General features: G+C 38.1%; 3 protein-coding genes and 3 long non-coding RNA genes across 12 annotated transcripts; 3 read left to right on the forward strand and 3 right to left on the reverse strand.

Annotated features, from left to right (window-relative positions):
• Nucleotides 1-2,563: 2,563 nt before the first annotated feature.
• On the reverse strand, nt 2,564-6,459 carry LOC124313003. Of its 2 annotated transcripts, XM_046777657.1 has the most exons (10): nt 6,373-6,459; nt 6,187-6,313; nt 5,812-5,984; nt 5,110-5,739; nt 4,443-5,033; nt 4,347-4,376; nt 4,156-4,301; nt 3,886-4,082; nt 3,418-3,812; nt 2,564-3,354 (listed from the first exon to the last, which is right to left on the reverse strand). In XM_046777657.1, exons 5-10 carry the CDS (start codon nt 4,567-4,569, stop codon nt 2,687-2,689), a joined length of 1,563 nt encoding a protein of 520 aa, XP_046633613.1. In that variant the 5' UTR covers nt 4,570-5,033; nt 5,110-5,739; nt 5,812-5,984; nt 6,187-6,313; nt 6,373-6,459; the 3' UTR covers nt 2,564-2,686. The 2 variants fall into 2 exon arrangements, with proteins under 2 accessions (XP_046633613.1, XP_046633612.1); XM_046777656.1 differs by lacking the exons at nt 5,110-5,739; nt 5,812-5,984; nt 6,187-6,313; nt 6,373-6,459 and having other exon boundaries at nt 4,156-4,376; nt 4,443-5,032.
• Nucleotides 6,460-7,220: 761 nt separating this feature from the next.
• Nucleotides 7,221-7,924, forward strand: LOC124313591. The gene is made up of 2 exons (XR_006910847.1): nt 7,221-7,511; nt 7,705-7,924. It is a non-coding gene; the product is annotated as an uncharacterized LOC124313591 (long non-coding RNA).
• A 92-nt stretch (nt 7,925-8,016) lies between these two features.
• LOC124313555 lies at nt 8,017-10,937 on the reverse strand. 6 transcript variants are annotated; one of them, XR_006910769.1, is made up of 6 exons: nt 10,756-10,937; nt 9,610-10,670; nt 9,514-9,536; nt 9,336-9,399; nt 9,106-9,221; nt 8,017-8,709 (listed from the first exon to the last, which is right to left on the reverse strand). It is a non-coding gene; the product is annotated as an uncharacterized LOC124313555 (long non-coding RNA). The 6 variants fall into 6 exon arrangements; XR_006910773.1 differs by lacking the exon at nt 8,017-8,709 and adding an exon at nt 8,794-8,913; XR_006910772.1 differs by lacking the exon at nt 8,017-8,709 and adding an exon at nt 8,949-9,046.
• A 678-nt stretch (nt 10,938-11,615) lies between these two features.
• Nucleotides 11,616-12,156, forward strand: LOC124313510. Its single transcript, XM_046778473.1, has 2 exons — nt 11,616-11,727; nt 11,810-12,156. The coding sequence occupies exons 1-2, from the start codon at nt 11,713-11,715 to the stop codon at nt 12,104-12,106; spliced, it is 312 nt and encodes a 103-aa protein (XP_046634429.1). The 5' UTR covers nt 11,616-11,712; the 3' UTR covers nt 12,107-12,156.
• A 934-nt stretch (nt 12,157-13,090) lies between these two features.
• LOC124313517 (putative eggshell protein) lies at nt 13,091-13,755 on the forward strand. Its single transcript, XM_046778484.1, has 2 exons — nt 13,091-13,191; nt 13,282-13,755. Exons 1-2 carry the CDS (start codon nt 13,177-13,179, stop codon nt 13,561-13,563), a joined length of 297 nt encoding a protein of 98 aa, XP_046634440.1. The 5' UTR covers nt 13,091-13,176; the 3' UTR covers nt 13,564-13,755.
• On the reverse strand, nt 13,644-17,226 carry LOC124313612. The gene is made up of 8 exons (XR_006910881.1): nt 16,984-17,226; nt 16,762-16,819; nt 16,382-16,694; nt 14,966-15,382; nt 14,422-14,889; nt 14,149-14,366; nt 13,968-14,075; nt 13,644-13,910 (listed from the first exon to the last, which is right to left on the reverse strand). It is a non-coding gene; the product is annotated as an uncharacterized LOC124313612 (long non-coding RNA).
• Between the last annotated feature and the right edge of the window lie 1,454 nt (nt 17,227-18,680).

An 18,680-nucleotide genomic window follows, 5' to 3' on the forward strand; every position in this document is an offset into this window, starting at 1 on the left:
TATGGCAGCCCATTAAATGAGAAAACTGAAAAGAAAATTGATGAATAGAGAAATCTTTTCTAGTAAGAGAATGTAGAAAAATGTACTGCTCTCTGAGTGTGTGTGCCTCTTTTCTTTAAAATAAGTTCAAGTGCAGTCCAGTCACATGGGCCTCGATTCAATTACTTTTATGGCAATGGTAAAAATTAGAAAAAAGGTCTTGATGATGTTGTCTAAACCATGAAGTGCCTCGCTAACCATGCCAATTTATTTTTATTGCTAATGACAATTAAGGAAAGGTTTTTGGGTCCACAAAGGCAATTTTAAAATGCAGCTGCCAAGTCAAAGGGAACTGTAATATTGGTGGTGGTGGTGGTCAACAAGTGTTTAGACCCTAGACTGCATGTGATCAATGCAGGCAGCACGTCTGCCAATTAAAAACCCCCAAATAACAATTGTCCCATATTTCTACCTTGATCTGAAATCTCTTTCTTAGTTTCTGTTCAAAGCACAGAATAAGCATCGAAAGAATCGAGCCTTCCAACGGATATAAAAGAAACATGGCCAACAACGAGACGACCAAAATGGCGGGAAAGAATCGAAATCTGAGAAATGTTTACCTGTATCAATGACGAGGAGGCCGTCTTAATCTGGGTGTGTCGTTGGGGGATTTCTTCATCTTTGCCATTCCAAAACAAGTCAATAACGTCACTTTAAACCGAAATAAGTAGGTGAGAAACAGGCAACGAGAAATTGTGCACAATTGAAAGGTGTTGACAGGGTGTTGACAAGACGAGCAAAAGACTGAAAGAGCTGCACTGTTGCACGTTCGTGACTTGCGTGACAACAGCTGACAGACAGAGTGGTGACCTCTATCGGCCAATTATGTTACTAAACCACTTTGCATGGAATGGGCGGCAAAAAGGCAATCAAAGGTGTTTTCATTTCGTCTTTTAAATAAACAAGGAAAAGCATCTACGTCAATCATCCCATGCATCGTGAGTGCTATTAAGGCTCCAGTTAAATGACTTGACTACGGAATCAATTTGGCTGTCACGTTTGCCGTGATCCGATCGACTTTTCCTTGTATCGCTATCGAGGAGAAACTGTCCTATATCGCTCCATTTTGTTGATTCAATCAGCATCTTAGAGTGCTGTGTGTTTTGCCAACACGCCATTCGAATAGATTCACTTTTTTCACTTCCTCTGCGCGTCACTCTGTGATTTTTTCCGGTTAGACCTGAAATTGAAATCCGTTTTTGTTTGTTTGAGTCGCAGGTATAAAAGGCCTCCGATCCTGGCCCGATTGACACCATTTGACAGATCCGTCAACAACAACCAGACGGACGTCATGAGCCGCCCTATCCCGGTAAGTCATTCATTGTATTAGTCGTTCTTACACATTGCTTGACGTTAATTCTATTATTCGTGTTTTAGTTGAATTTGCTGGCCCTACTGTTGTTGGCCGTTTTGGCTTTGGCCGTCGCCGCTCCTCTCAGACAACGTCGCCAACTCGATCCTGCCATGGGTGGAGCCTTGACCGGTTACGGTAATACCAACCCTTAATTCTATTTATTACCAAAATTGATTCGAATGAGATTTTTCAATTTTTTTACATTTGAATCAACAGGAAATCTATACGACGGATACGGCGACAACGATGACGGCACTGGAAATATCTTCAGCGTCCAAGTGAGTCAAGGCTTTGACAACAACAACAACCAACAACCGGAGGAAACTGGATACGGTGGATGTTCATGGTCATTCTGAAATCTCCTGAGCAAACTGACGACCATTATTCGTCATCATCGTTTGAAATTTATCCACATGATAACGAACCCGATAACGTGAAACAAGTTCCTGAAATGACGACTAAAAATCCGTGGCTGGCTCTGAAGTCTGAAATCTGCTTACCTTCGTAAAAATTCTACTGCTTCATTATTAAAGTTAACAGCTCCCTAAAATCAACATTACTATTCAAAAGACCCAAACCGCAATACCATAAATAGGGAAATATTTAACAATGAAATCATTTCTCAACTAATACACAGGACAATAACAGCTAAATATATTCCAACAACTGGCAGGCCAATGACGACCGATCTGCCAACAACCGAACCACCAACTACTCCTGAAGCTACTTCTAAAGTTCTAACCTCATCAGATATTCGACACAGCCGCAAACGACCATTTTGAATCATAAAAAGTTAAATTTGTTTTCCTACCTTTCCAGCATCGAAACACCAGTAGCAACGAATACCTTCACCAGTCCAGCACCAACAGAGCCCAGTCGAACTGTCAAAGTTGGATATCACCTGAGAACGACGCCAATATTTCCAACATCAGCTTGAAGGAAGAGAAATCTAGTTTGACCAAATAACAACGGACATTTAAGCGAACTTACAACAAATTAATGAAAGTCATGTCCTAAATAACATACAAACACAAAATAACATTTGTTTAGCTCATCGAAATGTAGTGTAGCCATCCACTGAATTTGAACCTATAAAAATTTATTGAATATAGTATGAAAATTGATGTTATTAAATTTTTAATATTTCTTAGTACCACAGATAAAAAGAAATTAGACAAAACAACATTCATTTTTCCTTTAAGTGGGCATTTTGTGAAAGCATATAAACATGAAAAAAGTGTTCGAACAGGTAAAACTAGAAAAAAGAAACATTTGTCTCACTGTGACAACCTCTTATCTAACAATTATTTTTACCTGATCCCAGTGCTTCTCTTGAGCCATGGTTTTCATATGCTCAAGGTTCACATTTCCACAGTTTGTTACAATGATTTCGGACAAAGGATTCGCTTCGTTCAGGAAGAAATCGATGCCTTTCTGGCTCACATTAGAACAACCGTGAAACTTTAACTTGGTCAAATTCTTGAAGCTGTTTTCAGTGCAAGCTTCCTCAATGATCTGGTCATCAAGAGTGAAACACTCGTCTATGGAAATCTTTGTAAGAGTAGGGGAAGACAAAAGCAATAGCAACAATTTGCGTGAAATGGCGTAGAAACGGGATGGGGAAAATTGGTTAGATTTCAGAGAGATGACATCCAGCATCCTTAACGGAAATACTTCCTTTCGGGAACAAAGAGAAGAGTGGACGCGATCATCTACCGCCAGTTCGGGAGTTCCCAGATCGGTACTTTTTATAACAAGTCGCAAACGGCGAACATTCGGGCAGCACTCGATGATGAGATTTACTTCTTCACTCGTTACTTCCATCCATAAAGATAACTCTTCAAGTGTAGGGCCACGAGCTTGTAGAAGAGGAATTACTCCGCCACGAATAGAGAACGGTGACATCGTGAATCGGTCCATCCCAATTTTGAGATTTTTTAGTAGTTTAAGTTCTCGAAAACCTGAAATAAAATTGCATTTAATTTCCCTACACATATGGATACCATCATTTCAGATTTTCTCACCTAATAACTCCTCATTCGTAAATCCTTCGTCGTTAACACTCAATAAAACATCGACGATCGACGGACACATGTCAACCATCAATGAAACGCTGCCTTTTTTATAAGGGACTTTGTGTAGTGGAGTCCACACCATGTTCTCCATAAACAACTTAATCAAGGAATATTTTTTTGATTCTCTGGATTCTTTACGAATTCTACGAAAAGCTTTGTAGACATCAGATTGATTGTCGCAATTTAGTTTTTTCAGCTCTGCCAAATGTTCGATAGCAAATCTTAAACCGATATGACTCACTTTCGTTTGTATAAGTGATAGTTTATAAAAGGAACTTTGACCTTTACAAAACACTTCAACTACTGTATCGGTCACACCAGGGCAGCCGTTAACCAGCAACTCCCTAGGGGAAAAAATATGAAGTGTAATACGATCAGAATACAATAAATTTACTTCATTATTAAAGTAGACCCTACCTTATTTTTGGTTTATTGGTTGATCCAAGTTTGAGCATGCTTCTTGCACCATAAATTGTGCCAGATAAATCAAGGATCTGCAGGTGTTCGAAAAGCTGCAAAATAGAAGCAAAAGTCTCTTCTACTTCAAAATTTCTGTTTGGATCGGAAAAAGGAAAAGAAAAACCGCCATCATTGATCTTCAGTGTGGTGAGTTGCTGTAATTGAAAAGAGTTATGCATAAATTTACTACTATTATAATGCAGAATTAACTATTGGTCTTGTTAATACCAAACAATTGACAGATGCCAGACGAAAGATGCGAAAATTTCTTTGTAGATCATGTCCAGTGCCCCAATAATCTTGTGATAAATCCAGAACTTTCATGTGTGGGCTTAAAAGTAATAAATCAAACATGTCCTCTGTTATTGCGTAGTCTTTCGACCATAGACTTCTTCGTAGTCTATGGTCTTCCGAGAGACATTCAGTCATGTACTCCAGACAATGTGAAGCTGTGATTAGTCAAAATGGCATAATCAAATAAAAGCAGACAATTATTCTAAAGAAAAGACACTCACGCAGAAGGTAAAAGAGGCTGGAAACGTGCACTGAACTACGCGATTCCGTCCATTTCTCCATGTTATCGACGATACTGTTCATACACAATTCTGCCAGAGATTTGTGGTACCATTTCGGCTGAGGCATATTAAGGAAAACAGTTATCTAAATCGACTAATCTGAAAGACCTCAAAAGTACAAAATGACACCCAAAACAGTCAACGAAAATAATTTCTAAATATTATTTTTCTCTGTCGCCCTTTAGCCTACCCTAAAATGCTGGGCGCGAAAAATCGGTTGCATTATTTTTACGAGATGCACTATTGCCAGATTTAAAAAATTGTCGAGCGCAAAATTAAGAAACGAACCAACAAAATTCGCTAACAACATAATGCAAAATGCAAATTGCAAATAATATTCGCAACGAAAAAATTGAAAAAAAGAGTATCTACCCTTTGTTCGCGTCCATTTTCAAAATGTAAATCTTACTACCTCCCGCGTGTTTTCACGCTCCAGTTTTAACGTAACAACGAAACGTGAGGCTTTATATTCGAGAGGCTTTATATACTCGACATTTTCCCGCCCAGTTGTATATACTACGGTGCATCAATCTAGGCCATTAAATTTGTAATCAACCAATGTAAGAATTTGTAATCAACCATTAGGTAAGACAACATAATGACTTACATGCACACACGGTCTGGCGAATGCAGACACATCTGTTTTTCCCTTTTTTTTTCTTGTGTGTGTCTGTGATCGAAATACTAGAAATGAGGTCGAAGAATTTCCTAGTTGTTAACATTAGAAAAACTGTTAACAACCGGCAGTCCCGCTAAATTATGCGCCACCTGGTAGACCTCGATTCAACTATGTAGAGAAATGACTTTTATTTTTTAAAGCAGTGTCGTTAGTTTTTTACCCTTCTATTAAAATGCTGGCATCCCGTTCCGGTTTGCGAGGTTCCCGTAAGAAATATCAATTAAAACTTAAAAAAAAAAACAAAAGTATAGTAAACATAAAATTCTAAATAAATTACATGAATCTGATTCGGTATGGTGAATCAGGTGGGCGCCGCGGGGGTGCCTTAATTGACTGCGACAAAAAGGGAGCCAGTGGTTTAGAGAAACAGGAAAAAGAGCAAAGAGTTGAGGAATAGTTGGTTAATTAGGGAAACAGGGCCACAGAAAAGAAGGGAGCCCAGAGATGCACTTGTAATTTATCTAACTACACAATTATCAATCTTGTATTATAGCATTATCTTGTTGATTTTCACCAATGGATGAAGGTGAAGTCCATGACCAGTAGCAAAGGATTGCCCTGTAAGCAGAATGAACATTTATTTGAATGAAAATAATATTCAAACAAGATTGTAGCAACAGAAAGCAATACCTCAAATCTATAGGGCCATGTAATGAAGTAAAAAGGGAGATTCAAGGGTAGCACCCAACAGGTCAGCAAACAAGGAACCTTGTTGACTGTATAGTCCTTGTCCTTCTCTTGAAAGAACATGATTTCTCATAAAGTCTGTCTGTCTATCAATTGAGAAACCTGTAATTTAAAACCTGTACATAAAATAAAAAATGAGTCATCTTGTTCATGTCAATGTTAATTGGCATTTATGATCTTAATAAAATAAATAAACAGTTATCAGTATACACTTGAAGTCGTCTCTTAAACATTAGATAGACTTTAGCCCAGATCAATACTTAAAATACATATGAGACTACTACGAAAAAAGTTCAGTGACATGAAAAGTGAACTTACACATGAAACCAGTAATCAGTTATCCAAGGTTCTCTAGAAGATGGAATGAGAGATTGCTCCATGTTGGGGCTGGTGATCTGGCAAGTCCATGATCAGTGAATGAATCAGCCGATAATAGTGATGAATCCTAATAAAAGATGAGAAAACTATGTTCCAGCAATACCTAAAGCTGGCATTGGTTGTTACCACTCTGTCATTTGGATAACATATTCAGTATGATACCAGGATTTTTAACACAATAGTTGACAGTACATGCACCTTTCACATTTCCTCCTGGAAATGTATGAGAAATAATTATGTTATTAAACACATAAACGGAAAAGAACACATGCCAAACAAATTGTACAGGAAATCTAGTCAATTTACAAACGAATTCATCGGTAATTTTCGAAGAAGATAGCTGTAACTGAACTTTTGACAACGAACCGCCATAAGCCCATATCTGACACAACATTCTTTCACGCCATCTATTTGACACGGCCAAAAGCCCAAAACTCACTATCTAAAGGACTGGCCTTAGATAGTCATAAGTCACATAAAAGTAATCAAAAAGACCATTTCTCTTTGCTTAAAATTAGCACGATGTGTTTAGAATTTTACAGAGAACAAAGCTCACTTGTTAGTTTTATGCAAATTTTCCAGAAGTATACCAGAAGTAAGCGATAGCGCCTTAACCATTGAGCTGTCGACCAAATAAACCTAATATTCGTTATCTACGTGAAAGTTGGGGTCGATTAGGTGTAATCTAAACGAAATCCAGAATTTGGTCAAAATCGAGATTTTTCCTGAACTATAGTTCAGGATCATTCTCGAAACCGGAAGTACGCGTACGTAGAAAAACAAACATGAACTTTACCACAATTTTGACGAGGATCTCGAATATGTGGTTATTTTGTGCGTCAGATGAATATTTACCGAACTAATGACTGAAATGAGAAAACCGGAAGTAAAAAAAAACAAACACATTATTAAAAATCTAACAAGTGAGCTTTGTTGCTGAAACAGAAACTGACAGTTATCACCCAAAATTTTTTTGAAGTAGCATTGACAAAATTCTTCAAAGATGTGCAAAGAAAGCGAATTTAAACTGAGTGAAAAATGATCAAAAGCTATGCCGTCTAGCGTCAAAAAAAGAAACTTCTAATAGTAACATGAAAGCACAAAAAACAATGTCCGCTTACTCCGCTATAGCTCGTTGACACTCACTTGAAAGAACTAACAAACAAAGGCAAATAACTGTGATACTCACGTCAAGGTTGTATCTCGTGTTCACCAAAAAGCCACCACAGTCAGCATCACACATCACAACAGACGAAATCACCAAGGTATAATGCTTCCACAATGAGGAGTGCATAGCTACACAAATGTTAGTGATTCCAGATTGGTGACGAAATATCGTATACAGCTACCTTGACCGGTTTTATTACGTATCACCTTTTTAACTTTTAACTTCATTCCTGACTTCCTGTCACTCTGCACCTTGCCTAACTTGTGATAAATCTTTCTTTTCCTCTGTAGGTTTTGACGGCCATTGATGTTCACGCTGTTAATTGAGATGCTGCCTAATGAGGAGATGGTGAAAGGGGTACTTTAAGTTGTTGCTGCAGCTGCTGTCGCTGCCCTTGGTGTCACAATGCAATGTGTTGTCTATTACTTTGTCTGTCTTGTCAATTTTTTTCCGACTCTGTCACTCAAATCTAATCCATGCAGTAATTGCAAAATTGCACTGCTAACCTGATCTCATGATATACGAGTAATTCAATCGACAACTGCTAGATAAAATAACTTGCTGCGGCAAACAAATAATAACGCTGTGTGATTATCGCGGTTGAGAAAGCAACAGGCCCTCTGCCATCCAACAAAATTACGATTCTTATGTTTAATTTAATTGGTTGGTACAGTACATTATGTAAATCAATTTAAAAAACAAAAAAAAACATTAGAAAAGAAACAAATTATTCAGTTGGGAAATATAATGTATGAATAATTTTGTAATAAATAGATTTCATAATGAAAATGCAGCTGTTTAAATCTTGTTTATACTATTATGTACATGTTTATCATCCCCTATCACAAATATCAATTTTACCTTTAACTTAATATTATCAATGTTGAATTTTCCATGCAAAATTCAGTCTATCAAGACAGGGGGAGACTGCATTGATTGACTGTGCCCAGGGAGATGTCCTGGACAAGGAAGAAGAGAGCAGTGCCAGATCAGTTTTGCTGGGGAGCGATTAGTCATAGAAAGGGAAACGGGATCACAGAACAGAAGGGAGCCCAGAAAAGAAGATAATATGCATTTGTCTACATCACAGACTACTTCAAACAACACACTTATCAGAAACAAGCGCAACAATATTTTTCAGATCACCAGCGGCATCACAGACTCCATGCAACAGTAGAACCTGATTAGACAACATCTTGCAGTCTTGCACCGGCTGGCCGAAACCAAAAAACCATACTGTGTTGTGTTAGAGACAGCAATGAAGAAGAGATTTTACCTGGCTGTTATTGAAAAACCTATTTTAACAGAAATTACTATTATATTGAGGAACAGATATCTAATGTTTCAACCCATTAACAGGAGTAAAGTTGAATTATGCAGTCCCTCAAAATGATTTTAATACAAGAAATTTTACAAAGAAGTCTTCACTCTTCGTTAACAATTGATTTTCCGAAAATCTTGTTAACTGAAATAGTAATTGGAAAATCATTTTCCAATTACTAAAAAAATAAAAAAGATGAATTTTAATCATGTAAATCAATGTACACAGAATTCACTTAAAATTCTACAAAAGTGAACAAAGGAATTTAGCAATTTACTCTCACTCTATGACTAGTCTTCAACCAATAGTAGCTGTAACCAATGTAGCTTATTTTAGAGAAATTAATCAACATAATTTCAATAAAAATTACCATTTCAAGAAGTCTTCTTGCAATTCACCTTCAGGTCTGGCTTATAAGTTTCAGGATGACACACCAGATCGGTAGACTGTGCATAGCAGTCTGATGCATACCATTGCCACCAAGTCCTGTGAGTAAAAAGCAAAAATTATTAATGAAAAAATAAAACTATGTACCAGATATAAATAGAAAACATATAAAGAAAGAAAGAAAAGTAAATAGTTATGGCAAGTTTAACTCACAAATTTTGAGTTGAAATTTAGATTGAATCCAAGCAACAGAAAATTCTTTAAAACGGACAAAAGTCTGTAAAATTGAGTGGGAATTAGTTTAATTGAAAGAAAAATTAGAACTCAGCACAAGCTGATCAAGCAGGTGACTATAATTTCACAAAAATTTTAGAAGCAAAACTTTTATTACTAGATCAGAGGTGAAGTTGTGACCTAAATAAAACATTTTAATAAAACAATGAGACTCCCAGTTTCAATGAACCAATAAAGATCTCAATCAAATTACCATTTCGAGAATTCTTCAATTGCTGTTGCACTTTAGGTAATGCTTGCACACTTCAGAACGACACCTGCTCCATAGACTACATGCAGCAGCTCCAAATTCACTTTCACCAGAGCTGGCTGAAACAAAACCACATGCATGACAGCAATGAAGCTCAGACGTGGCTGTGTTATTAAAAAGCATATGACGTACACAAGTTTGAAAAAAATTACATTTGTGATTTTAAAAATCTACAAAAAATCTTTTTTTTTTCAATTTTCATTAAGGCTTAGTTCAAATTAAAATACCTATTAGCAGACAACTATTAAAAAAAACAATAATCATACGCCATCTATTTTCGATAAAGAAGACTTAACACATTTAAGTGTATTTCATCGTGAAAACTCATCGTGAAAACGTTCGATTGCACTTGGCTATTAGTGATGTCATCACTGGTGTTTAATTTTTGTTAATTTTTTTTTTATTACGCCACTACGGGCTGGGTGTTATTTGACATGGGCGATGGGGATAATTAGAATTGTTATTACAAAATTTATCAACCTAATTTACAACGCACACATGACGTTGCTGAATTATTTATATTCAAACGTTAATCTTGTACAATCAAATGAGCATGGTTTAAGCAATAATCCATTGATCAGTAGATTTTAAAACAATTTGTTCACTTCCGTCATACTCGTGGATTCGAAACTCTTCCGAAACGGGCACCCAATTGATGCTGAGACCATGACACATAATATCTAACACAGGATTCACAGCACTGCCGTACTTCATGCTGCAGCAATACTCGTGGACTTTCGAACCTGACTCTTCTTGTTCAATCATGAAAACAATCTCGGGAGCAAAAAGAAGGGCTTCAATCTTATGTACTGAGTACCAACCAATACCGTGATTGGGCTGATAGATGACGGCCACTTTGCCATCGCGTATCACTCGTGGGGCACGTGTAATTCCGGAATTGGGAATAACATGTCCATGGGAAACCTCTGTTTCTTGTCCAGAATTTCTATTTTTCTTCATTCCCAATTCTAGGTGGACTGAAGAGGATAATTCTTTCTCCATTCCTTAAATTACGGCAACGAAACAATGAGTTAATACCACGTAATTGTTAGTATCCAAGAAACTAATTGATATAATTGTTTTGCCTACCTGTTGTCAAGTGTTGTGTGATGTTGATACCCTAATTCGCGTATTATGAATGCGTGGTGATGCTCTTCTAAACTCTGTCGAAGGAATATAGGAAATGGGTTGTAAAATAATGGGTGTCCAGACGTTTCGGCACCAATAATTTGCTTAAATGAAAAAAGACAAATTCGGCACTGAGAACGGCACTTCGAACTCAGAACGCCATCTATTGGTGAAATTTCGAACTCAGAACGCCATCTATTGGTGAAATTTCGAACTAACCCTCCGTGTGTCTCCCGTATACCAAAAAACCTGTACAGAATCCCTACGGGAAACACCAAAAAAATTTACATGCGATGATGCGAATCAAAACGGTCTGATAAATTTTAAATTATCAAGAAGCAAGTTTCGGCAACCAGGCTATTGGGAGGATGGGCCATGGGAGGATGGGCTTCCCGCCTGCTCATGATTCGAGTGGTTGCTGAACCCATCAACGAAATTAAACAAACACCTGTCACAGTGTCACCTGCCTGTTATCGTCTGGTAAACATTCCGCGTTTGTCTTGTCCTGGCCCATGTAAATTGCTCCTTGTTTAAAATATGTCCCATGAACCGCTACACATCACAGTCACAGAACTACAGAAGCAATTCTGGAAAGCAGCAAAGCAAAGTTCGGCCAGGTGGTGGAAGTGGAGATACCTTGCTTTTGAAAAGGCTCCATCACGCTGCTAAAATTGAGAAGAAACAGAATGAGACAGAAAACAAGAAAGTGATGGACATTTTGGTTCACTATGGCAGTGTTGTCCAGCTGCTGCATTTATAATCAAACAAGTTTCTGACTGTCAACAAACGCCTGCCCACCTTATTGGAGAAGATGAGAGTGTCGTTTGATGTGGGAAATGGGGGTTCCTGGTTAACGAGCTCTTGGCTATTCAGCAATTCAATACAGCTCTTCGAACAGCAAGAAAAATACAGACCACGATGGCCAAATTCACTGTAAGTTAACTTTAATTCTATCATTGATTAAGCCAGGCCAGGATTTTAAATTTAGTTTGTTGTTTCCCAAAATATTCTCCAGATTGCTGTGATTCTCGTTTCTTTCACTGCCGTTGCAATGGCCAATGGATACAATGGGAAACCCTATGAGCAGCCTGCACCTTACGGATCTTCTTATGCTCCCGAGAAGAAACATTACGAGACTCCATCGTACAACATAAAAGCCCCAGCTTACAGCATGAAGGCGTACAATCCACCTCAACCCTCGTACCAAATGAAAGCCAAGGCATACAACCCTCAACCATCTTACGTGCAGTCTAAACGATACGACAACAAGTATGAGAAACCCAAATCTGACGGAAGCTACTCAGCTTATTGAAAGTCATCTATATCCGCCAGCCAGAAAGTCGAACGGTTTTAAAACTCTTCTCTCTTCAACAATCCGTCGAATTTCTCTGATCAAGTGCATTCTTTAATTTACTTAAACTTAAAGTAAGTATAAGTAAGTAAATAAGTATCACGCAGAAATAAATTTTTTCTGCTGGCGCAATTATCGTTGGATTATTTTAAGGAAATGAATAAATTGCATAGTAACCCCATTAATGTCTACATTTAATTCAGTCTAACGTCGCTGGCCTTCGCCTTCAATTTTCAATTTCATTTTTCAATCAAGATCGCGAGAGTCCAATTTTTCATTAGCAATTCATTTGCGAATCTCAAACATGAGATTGGTAATTAAAATGAAATCGGAAGCGAGTCTATTCTTTTAAGAAACTGTAGTTGCTACATTAGGAAAGGAAAAGATCAGTGGATGTATAAGAAACTTCCTATACTAAAATGAGGTTTCGTTTTTATTTTCAGCAGGTGAAAGTATGTTGGTAGAGACAAGCGAAGTTTCGTGTTGCACCTGTTACTCTATTTAACCAATCACCGTTTCACTCCATCGTCGCTATCAAATTTCCTGTTTCCGATTTGCGGTCCATGATCATTTTGATCGGCGACAACTTATAGCAGGGCGTAATGTGTGGTAACAAAAATGTTAACAAATTCAGTGAAAACTTTAAGCGAACTCTTTTTTTTCCGGGGGAATTCCAATGGTCACAGCTAAACGTTATTACAGTTAAAAGCCGCCCTTAAGCTCAATGAAACAAATCTAAATGTTGTTTTTTTATTTGTCCAGCGAGACAAATTTAGAAAACCACTAATTCGTGTTTTATACGTCGCGTAAATCATTCTCCAAGGATTCTATGAAACTGAAAAAAAAAAAAACGAGTGGTTATCAATGCCGCTTATTTGCGCTTTTTCACTGTCGCCATATGCCAGCCGGCTTTTCCACTTGCTATAAATACCGACCGTCTCCGAGTCCACTGTCATCAGTTGTTTGTTCCAGCAATTCAACAATAACGCAACAGCTCTCTTGAAGAAAAAGAAACAATACTACAGCACAAAATGGCCAATTTCACTGTAAGTTTCTTTCTACTAAAATGCTAGAGTATTTTATGTTTGACTACATACCTGTAAGTTATGAGTGACATATCCTTGAAACATTTGCAGAGTTCCTTGTTTGCTCTCGTCGTTTTGGTGGCAGTCTCCTTGGCCAGCGATCCTTATTCTTACGGTGGAAGCAAAGGATATTCACCATACGAATCCTCGTACTCTGTCAAGTACGATATGGACTACAAAGGCCCAAAGGGATATGACAAGGGTTACGATAATAAACCTAGCTATGGTTATCACTCTGCTCCTTACGGCTATGACAAGAAACCAAGCTACGAGTACAGCCTTCCATCTTACGGTTACGACAAATACGAGAAACCCAAATCTTACGGCAGCTAGTACTCTCCAAGCTATTAATTCCATCATCAGACCCACTAGCAAAAAATAATCGGAATTATTTGACCCGAATGCCTTTACACGACCGCAAAATTCCTAGAATCTATTTTTGAAAAAAATCTGTAATTGCCCATAACATGTGGAGAATGTCGAATTAACTAACGAAAAAAATAAATCTCACTTAATTTCAACAAACCGGAAATTATTCAATTTTTGGAAAGACTCCATTTTCGATTGGTGAAGAACAGCGCGCCTATTGTGGCGATCGCCGATAAAAGTTCCATGACAGAAGCGAAGACAAATGTCAACCAATAAAAGCGACCTGGCGTGATATCCACAATAAGTCCTGACTAAGAATTACGAAAAAGAATGAAACAATTATTTCAAATAAAATAATAAACAAATACCTACGATCGGTGGACCAATAAGAATGCCAGCAATCCCTCCGAAAAACATAGAGACGCCGAAGATTCGATTCAAATTTTCGCTTCCGAAAAGCGCACGCGGAACGAGAGCTAAAAAAAAGGACCATTAAATTGAGTGGGACGAAATCGAAAGCGGATTCATTGGACCATTGCAGTAAATTACCGAGAAACAAACACTGACAGCCGAAAGTCACGCTGAATAAGAAACCTTGGATAATCACCTGGCCGCGGCTAATGTTATGGCGCAGGCAATTATATAATCTGCGAGATGGCGTACAATTTCGTGACGTCTAATTTCCAAACGGTGATGAGCAGCCCTATAACTAAACGGCATATATGAGATCTCCTATCCCCATGGTGCTCAGCATAATGATGTAATATCTGTAAAAGGGAGAGTTACTACAGCGCTGTTTTAAATCTGAACAATTAATATTACTCCATCACATCGAGAGAACGGGCGTAATCCGCCAGTCGGAATGGACGTGGCCACTAACCAAAAGAAGCAGCTGAGATGAAGCATAGCAGCGCAGTGATTCTTCCACTTATAGGCGGTAGTGGGTTCATCGACGACAGCAGCGACTTCAGAGTTGAGATTATGTAATATCTCCTTGATTTCTTCGTCCGTGCATTTCACCTCTATGGTGAGCGGATGGCTTTCCAAATTTGGTGATTTCTATCCGTTGGTCAACAATTCGTTTTGGGGGTCGCTGGCGAACTTGCTGAACATCTTCTGGTATTTGGAATGGGCCTTAATGAAGCGGAAAAGAATCTGAGGAGGAACATCTCCGTCTCTCCATATGGCCTGGTCCCAGGTCTTGCGGATGACACTGCGGTCGTGAGCGCTCAACGAGAGTCCACCCTCGCTGTCATCATTGGCCGAGACGGTGGTCGTGGTGGTTGCAGACTGGCAAAAAATATTTCAAACTAATGAACAAATGAACATCAATTGTAATTGTAAGAGCGAATAGATTTGGACTTACCACGCTGGCGAAAGCGACAACGGCCAAGAGAAGGGCTAGTTTGAAAGCCATTGCTATACGAGTAGTAGAAGAAGAGTTTAGTTCTGGAAGTATCAGTCAGCTAATTGATGTCTTCTCTAACATTTCCAGTTGCCTTTTATAGTTACAGACTATCGGCCGGGAAGAGTCGGAGGACAGATGACAGATGCAATGTGGCTCACGTGCTGATTTGGATGCGCTAGACTTTGACATCTGAACTGTTCCACTACATGGGGTCAATTATTTTATGACCCGATACATGCTTCCCGTATTTTGTTACAGGAGAGGAACTACGTGATGTTCGACAAGTTTTTCTCTCAGGTTTGATGGCATCGTTGATGGGATTCTTCAATTCGATTAGGTTTTACCATTGGCTTGTATTCGGTTATGTACCGAATCCTACAGTGAAATGAAAGGAAATGGAATTACTTTAGTCATTTCATGAAAAATTGTCATTCAAATATAAAGGCAAGTCAAAGTTGTGGCCTCTCGCACAATTTGTGTTTTCCATTCAATGACCAACCAAATTTCCATTTTGACCAAGTCCGCAATTCCGACTTTATATATCGAGTCCCATTTCTGTTTTGAATCTATATCGACAACATTAATAACGTGCTTCACATTCTTTCACAAATAGTTGGTAAGTGAAGGACCCTAACAAGGTCAGTTCAAAAGATGATATTTCCATTTTCAAATCAGCCTGGACCGCGGCAATCAGCCCGACTATTTGTCTACAAGTCACGTGATTGGACTCTCTTGCGTGTGAGCACTCGCAGTCTCAACATTTTTTAAAAATAATTTGACTTTTAAATCCATTTGAGGTCTTTTTTCCCCATAAATATGATAAAAAGCTCACGTGCCGAATATGCCAAACAAGCCAGTGATTTGGCCATAATATATAATTTGGTTTCGACTGGTTCTGATTTGATCCCGAATCAATGTTATGCTGGAGCTGGACTCCCGACGGTGATGGCTCCTGGCTTGTTGGGACGGTCGACTAAACTGTATTTACGGTATGCAATAAAAGCACTTTTAAGATGCAAATATCATTTTGGACAGGTCTAAAAATACAGTATATCAAAAGAATAATCTCTCTGTGTTACCTCTGGCTTAAAAATAAGGGAACTTGGTCACGAGCGGGCCGGGAAATCAATGAGAAACTATCAAGTATCAACCAAACCAACATCTCCATTTGAATCAAAGTATACGTAGCTATATAACATCTTATTCTAAAGCGGAAAGCAAACGATTGGAATCAACGCACACCAAACGGTCCTATCAATCAACACGAATTCAAACCACTATATCATAATAACCTTCCCTCAATTGAAATGATTTGGCTTATTCGCTGCAAACATTCGCCAGCTAGAAAGTGTATACAAATTCGGCCTGACTTACCTTATTAATTGTCGAATTGTTGTAGTTCAATAACGGGTCATCCCTTCTAAAAATCCATGTCAGCTAGTCAAGGGCTGGATAGACTTTCAAAGATCCAGCAGTTAATTGCCAGTTCAATCTCACAGTCTGTCCCTCAGGATTCAACTTGTTTAGGCAGTTGATGCCAAACAAGTTCGTCGACAGATTGTCGAGTAGAGTCGTTTTCACCTTGTTGTTGTTGTTCGCCTTCCAACCGACTGGTGGGAGATCATTACGTGATCACGCCTAACTTTGTGTTGCACCACAATCCTCTACAAGGCGAACCAGACAGTCACTGTGATGGATAGCAACAAGAACTTGATTAAAGAAACAACGATAAGGTTGCATAAAATAATAATCACCTTGGGAGTTGCGCCACTTACTCTATGATTGACAAGTGCCAATGTGCCAAGGGGGAACCTAGAGTTATAGGAACAAATAAATCAAGGAATCAAAGTCAATTCAATTCCAGCATTAGAGTGTCAAATGTGTGTAGGGGAGTGATTAGCAGCCAACTTTGTATGACGTGACTCTTCCCCTTGTTCGTTTTCAAATTACGCTGTTAAAAAATTGATTATGCTCACAGTTTATCTTGTAAAAGTGAAGAGAGCATGTGTAGATTTGAATGTTTTATCGAGAAATACAAAATTCAGAAAAGATACTTTCAGAGAGAATTGCTTTGCATATTGCAATTTTCATATCAGTTTTTCAAAAGCAGCAGCGGGCTTACTGGCACAAAAATGACTACACACGAGAACAACAAGAGTCCCTCTAGTGTTCATAGAGTCAAATACTGATTAACCCCATCTAGAAACTAATTGTGACATTACGATGAAGTACATTGTTTCTTCTTCTAACTTCTAATTTATAAAATAAACACATTTTTTCTTTCAAATGTTGGATTAGCATATGTAGACGAGCTGGTACACGGAACTTAGCATGGGTTGGAGGAGCTGTTTAGTAGTGGCAGTGGCGTAATAATAATGAAAGGGTTTGTGGCTTTGTGCCGCCGCAGAAGCGGCCAAACTGGCGGTCGATGCCGGCATTGTCCAAAGATTTCACTGACAAATCACTGTAGATTTCAAACGCTTTCGAATGTTTCACCAGATTAATTGCACTTTTCCGAAGTATTTTTTTATGAACTATAAATTTAGTATTAATATTGACTTTGACATGCAATTAGTAAAATGTTTCACGCATGTGACGCACACAATTGAAGTATAAACCGATATCATTCGCCACTTCAATTATAATAATTTATTGGTATATATAGTACTGTTTTTTCATTTTTCTAGTTACTTGCAGTACGATGTATTGAGCGTTGTAATTACATTTTCAGATGGAGAAGGAGAGTATAGGTCATGCTGAAAATCCACTCATTACCACTCTGTTCCTCTGAAAAGTTATTTCAACGTCTTACATTTGACTGTGGATAGTAACGTTACTGGGTTTGAATCCAGAAAATAAGTAATATTTATTCGTAAATCTAGATCACGCGCTGTCTAAACGAAAACCCGCCGAACAGTTACAATTTTCATAAGATGTACTAGGAATAAGTATAAAGCATCGCGATATGATACTAAAAATAAAGTTCGTGAAAAAATTTTCAAAGATCGGGAGCGTTAGCAGGTGTTTGTCTAAATTCATTTGAATGATGTAACTGTATCGAGTTATCGACCAAAGTCGTAGGTACACGTTGACAAGTCAATTCTCATTCCTTTTTTTTCTCGGCCGCTTATTTCGATTGAATATAGAGAAAAAAATCAACCTCTAGTATCAAAATTTTATTGAGTGAATGAATTTTGCATAATTAGGTGCAACACACAGCAAGATTTGAAGATGGTGGAGAAGTTGATCACCATAAGGGCTTGTGAAGATGCAGTCAGAAAAAGTCAAAAAATCTCGTTGACAAATATTTTAACGCATAACATTTGCGATTTCATTCGATTGGATTAATGAACTGCATTGTTCGATGCCTTGCGTAACAAATCGCGTCAACTTTTCGGTTCTATGTAGTTATCACAACGATAGCAATGAAAGTTTTTCCCGGTTTTTCCTGTTACTCAGATTTATTAGTCCACTGCTTACATGAAGCGATTCTTGTGACGTTTGACTTTTCTTTGACAACTGCCGCCAAATAATCAGGGCCTCAGGAGAGACTGGCAAAGCGTTTGTGAAATACTGACTGCTGTCTGGTAGAGAGAAAACAGAAAAGTCAAATGTCCTTCAATTTAAAAATTGATAACGTGTTGATATTGCCTATGTAGTACAACACAGACTG

This window comes from Daphnia pulicaria, chromosome 9 (genome assembly GCF_021234035.1).
Source record: "Daphnia pulicaria isolate SC F1-1A chromosome 9, SC_F0-13Bv2, whole genome shotgun sequence".
Taxonomy (NCBI): Eukaryota; Metazoa; Arthropoda; class Branchiopoda; order Diplostraca; family Daphniidae; genus Daphnia; species Daphnia pulicaria.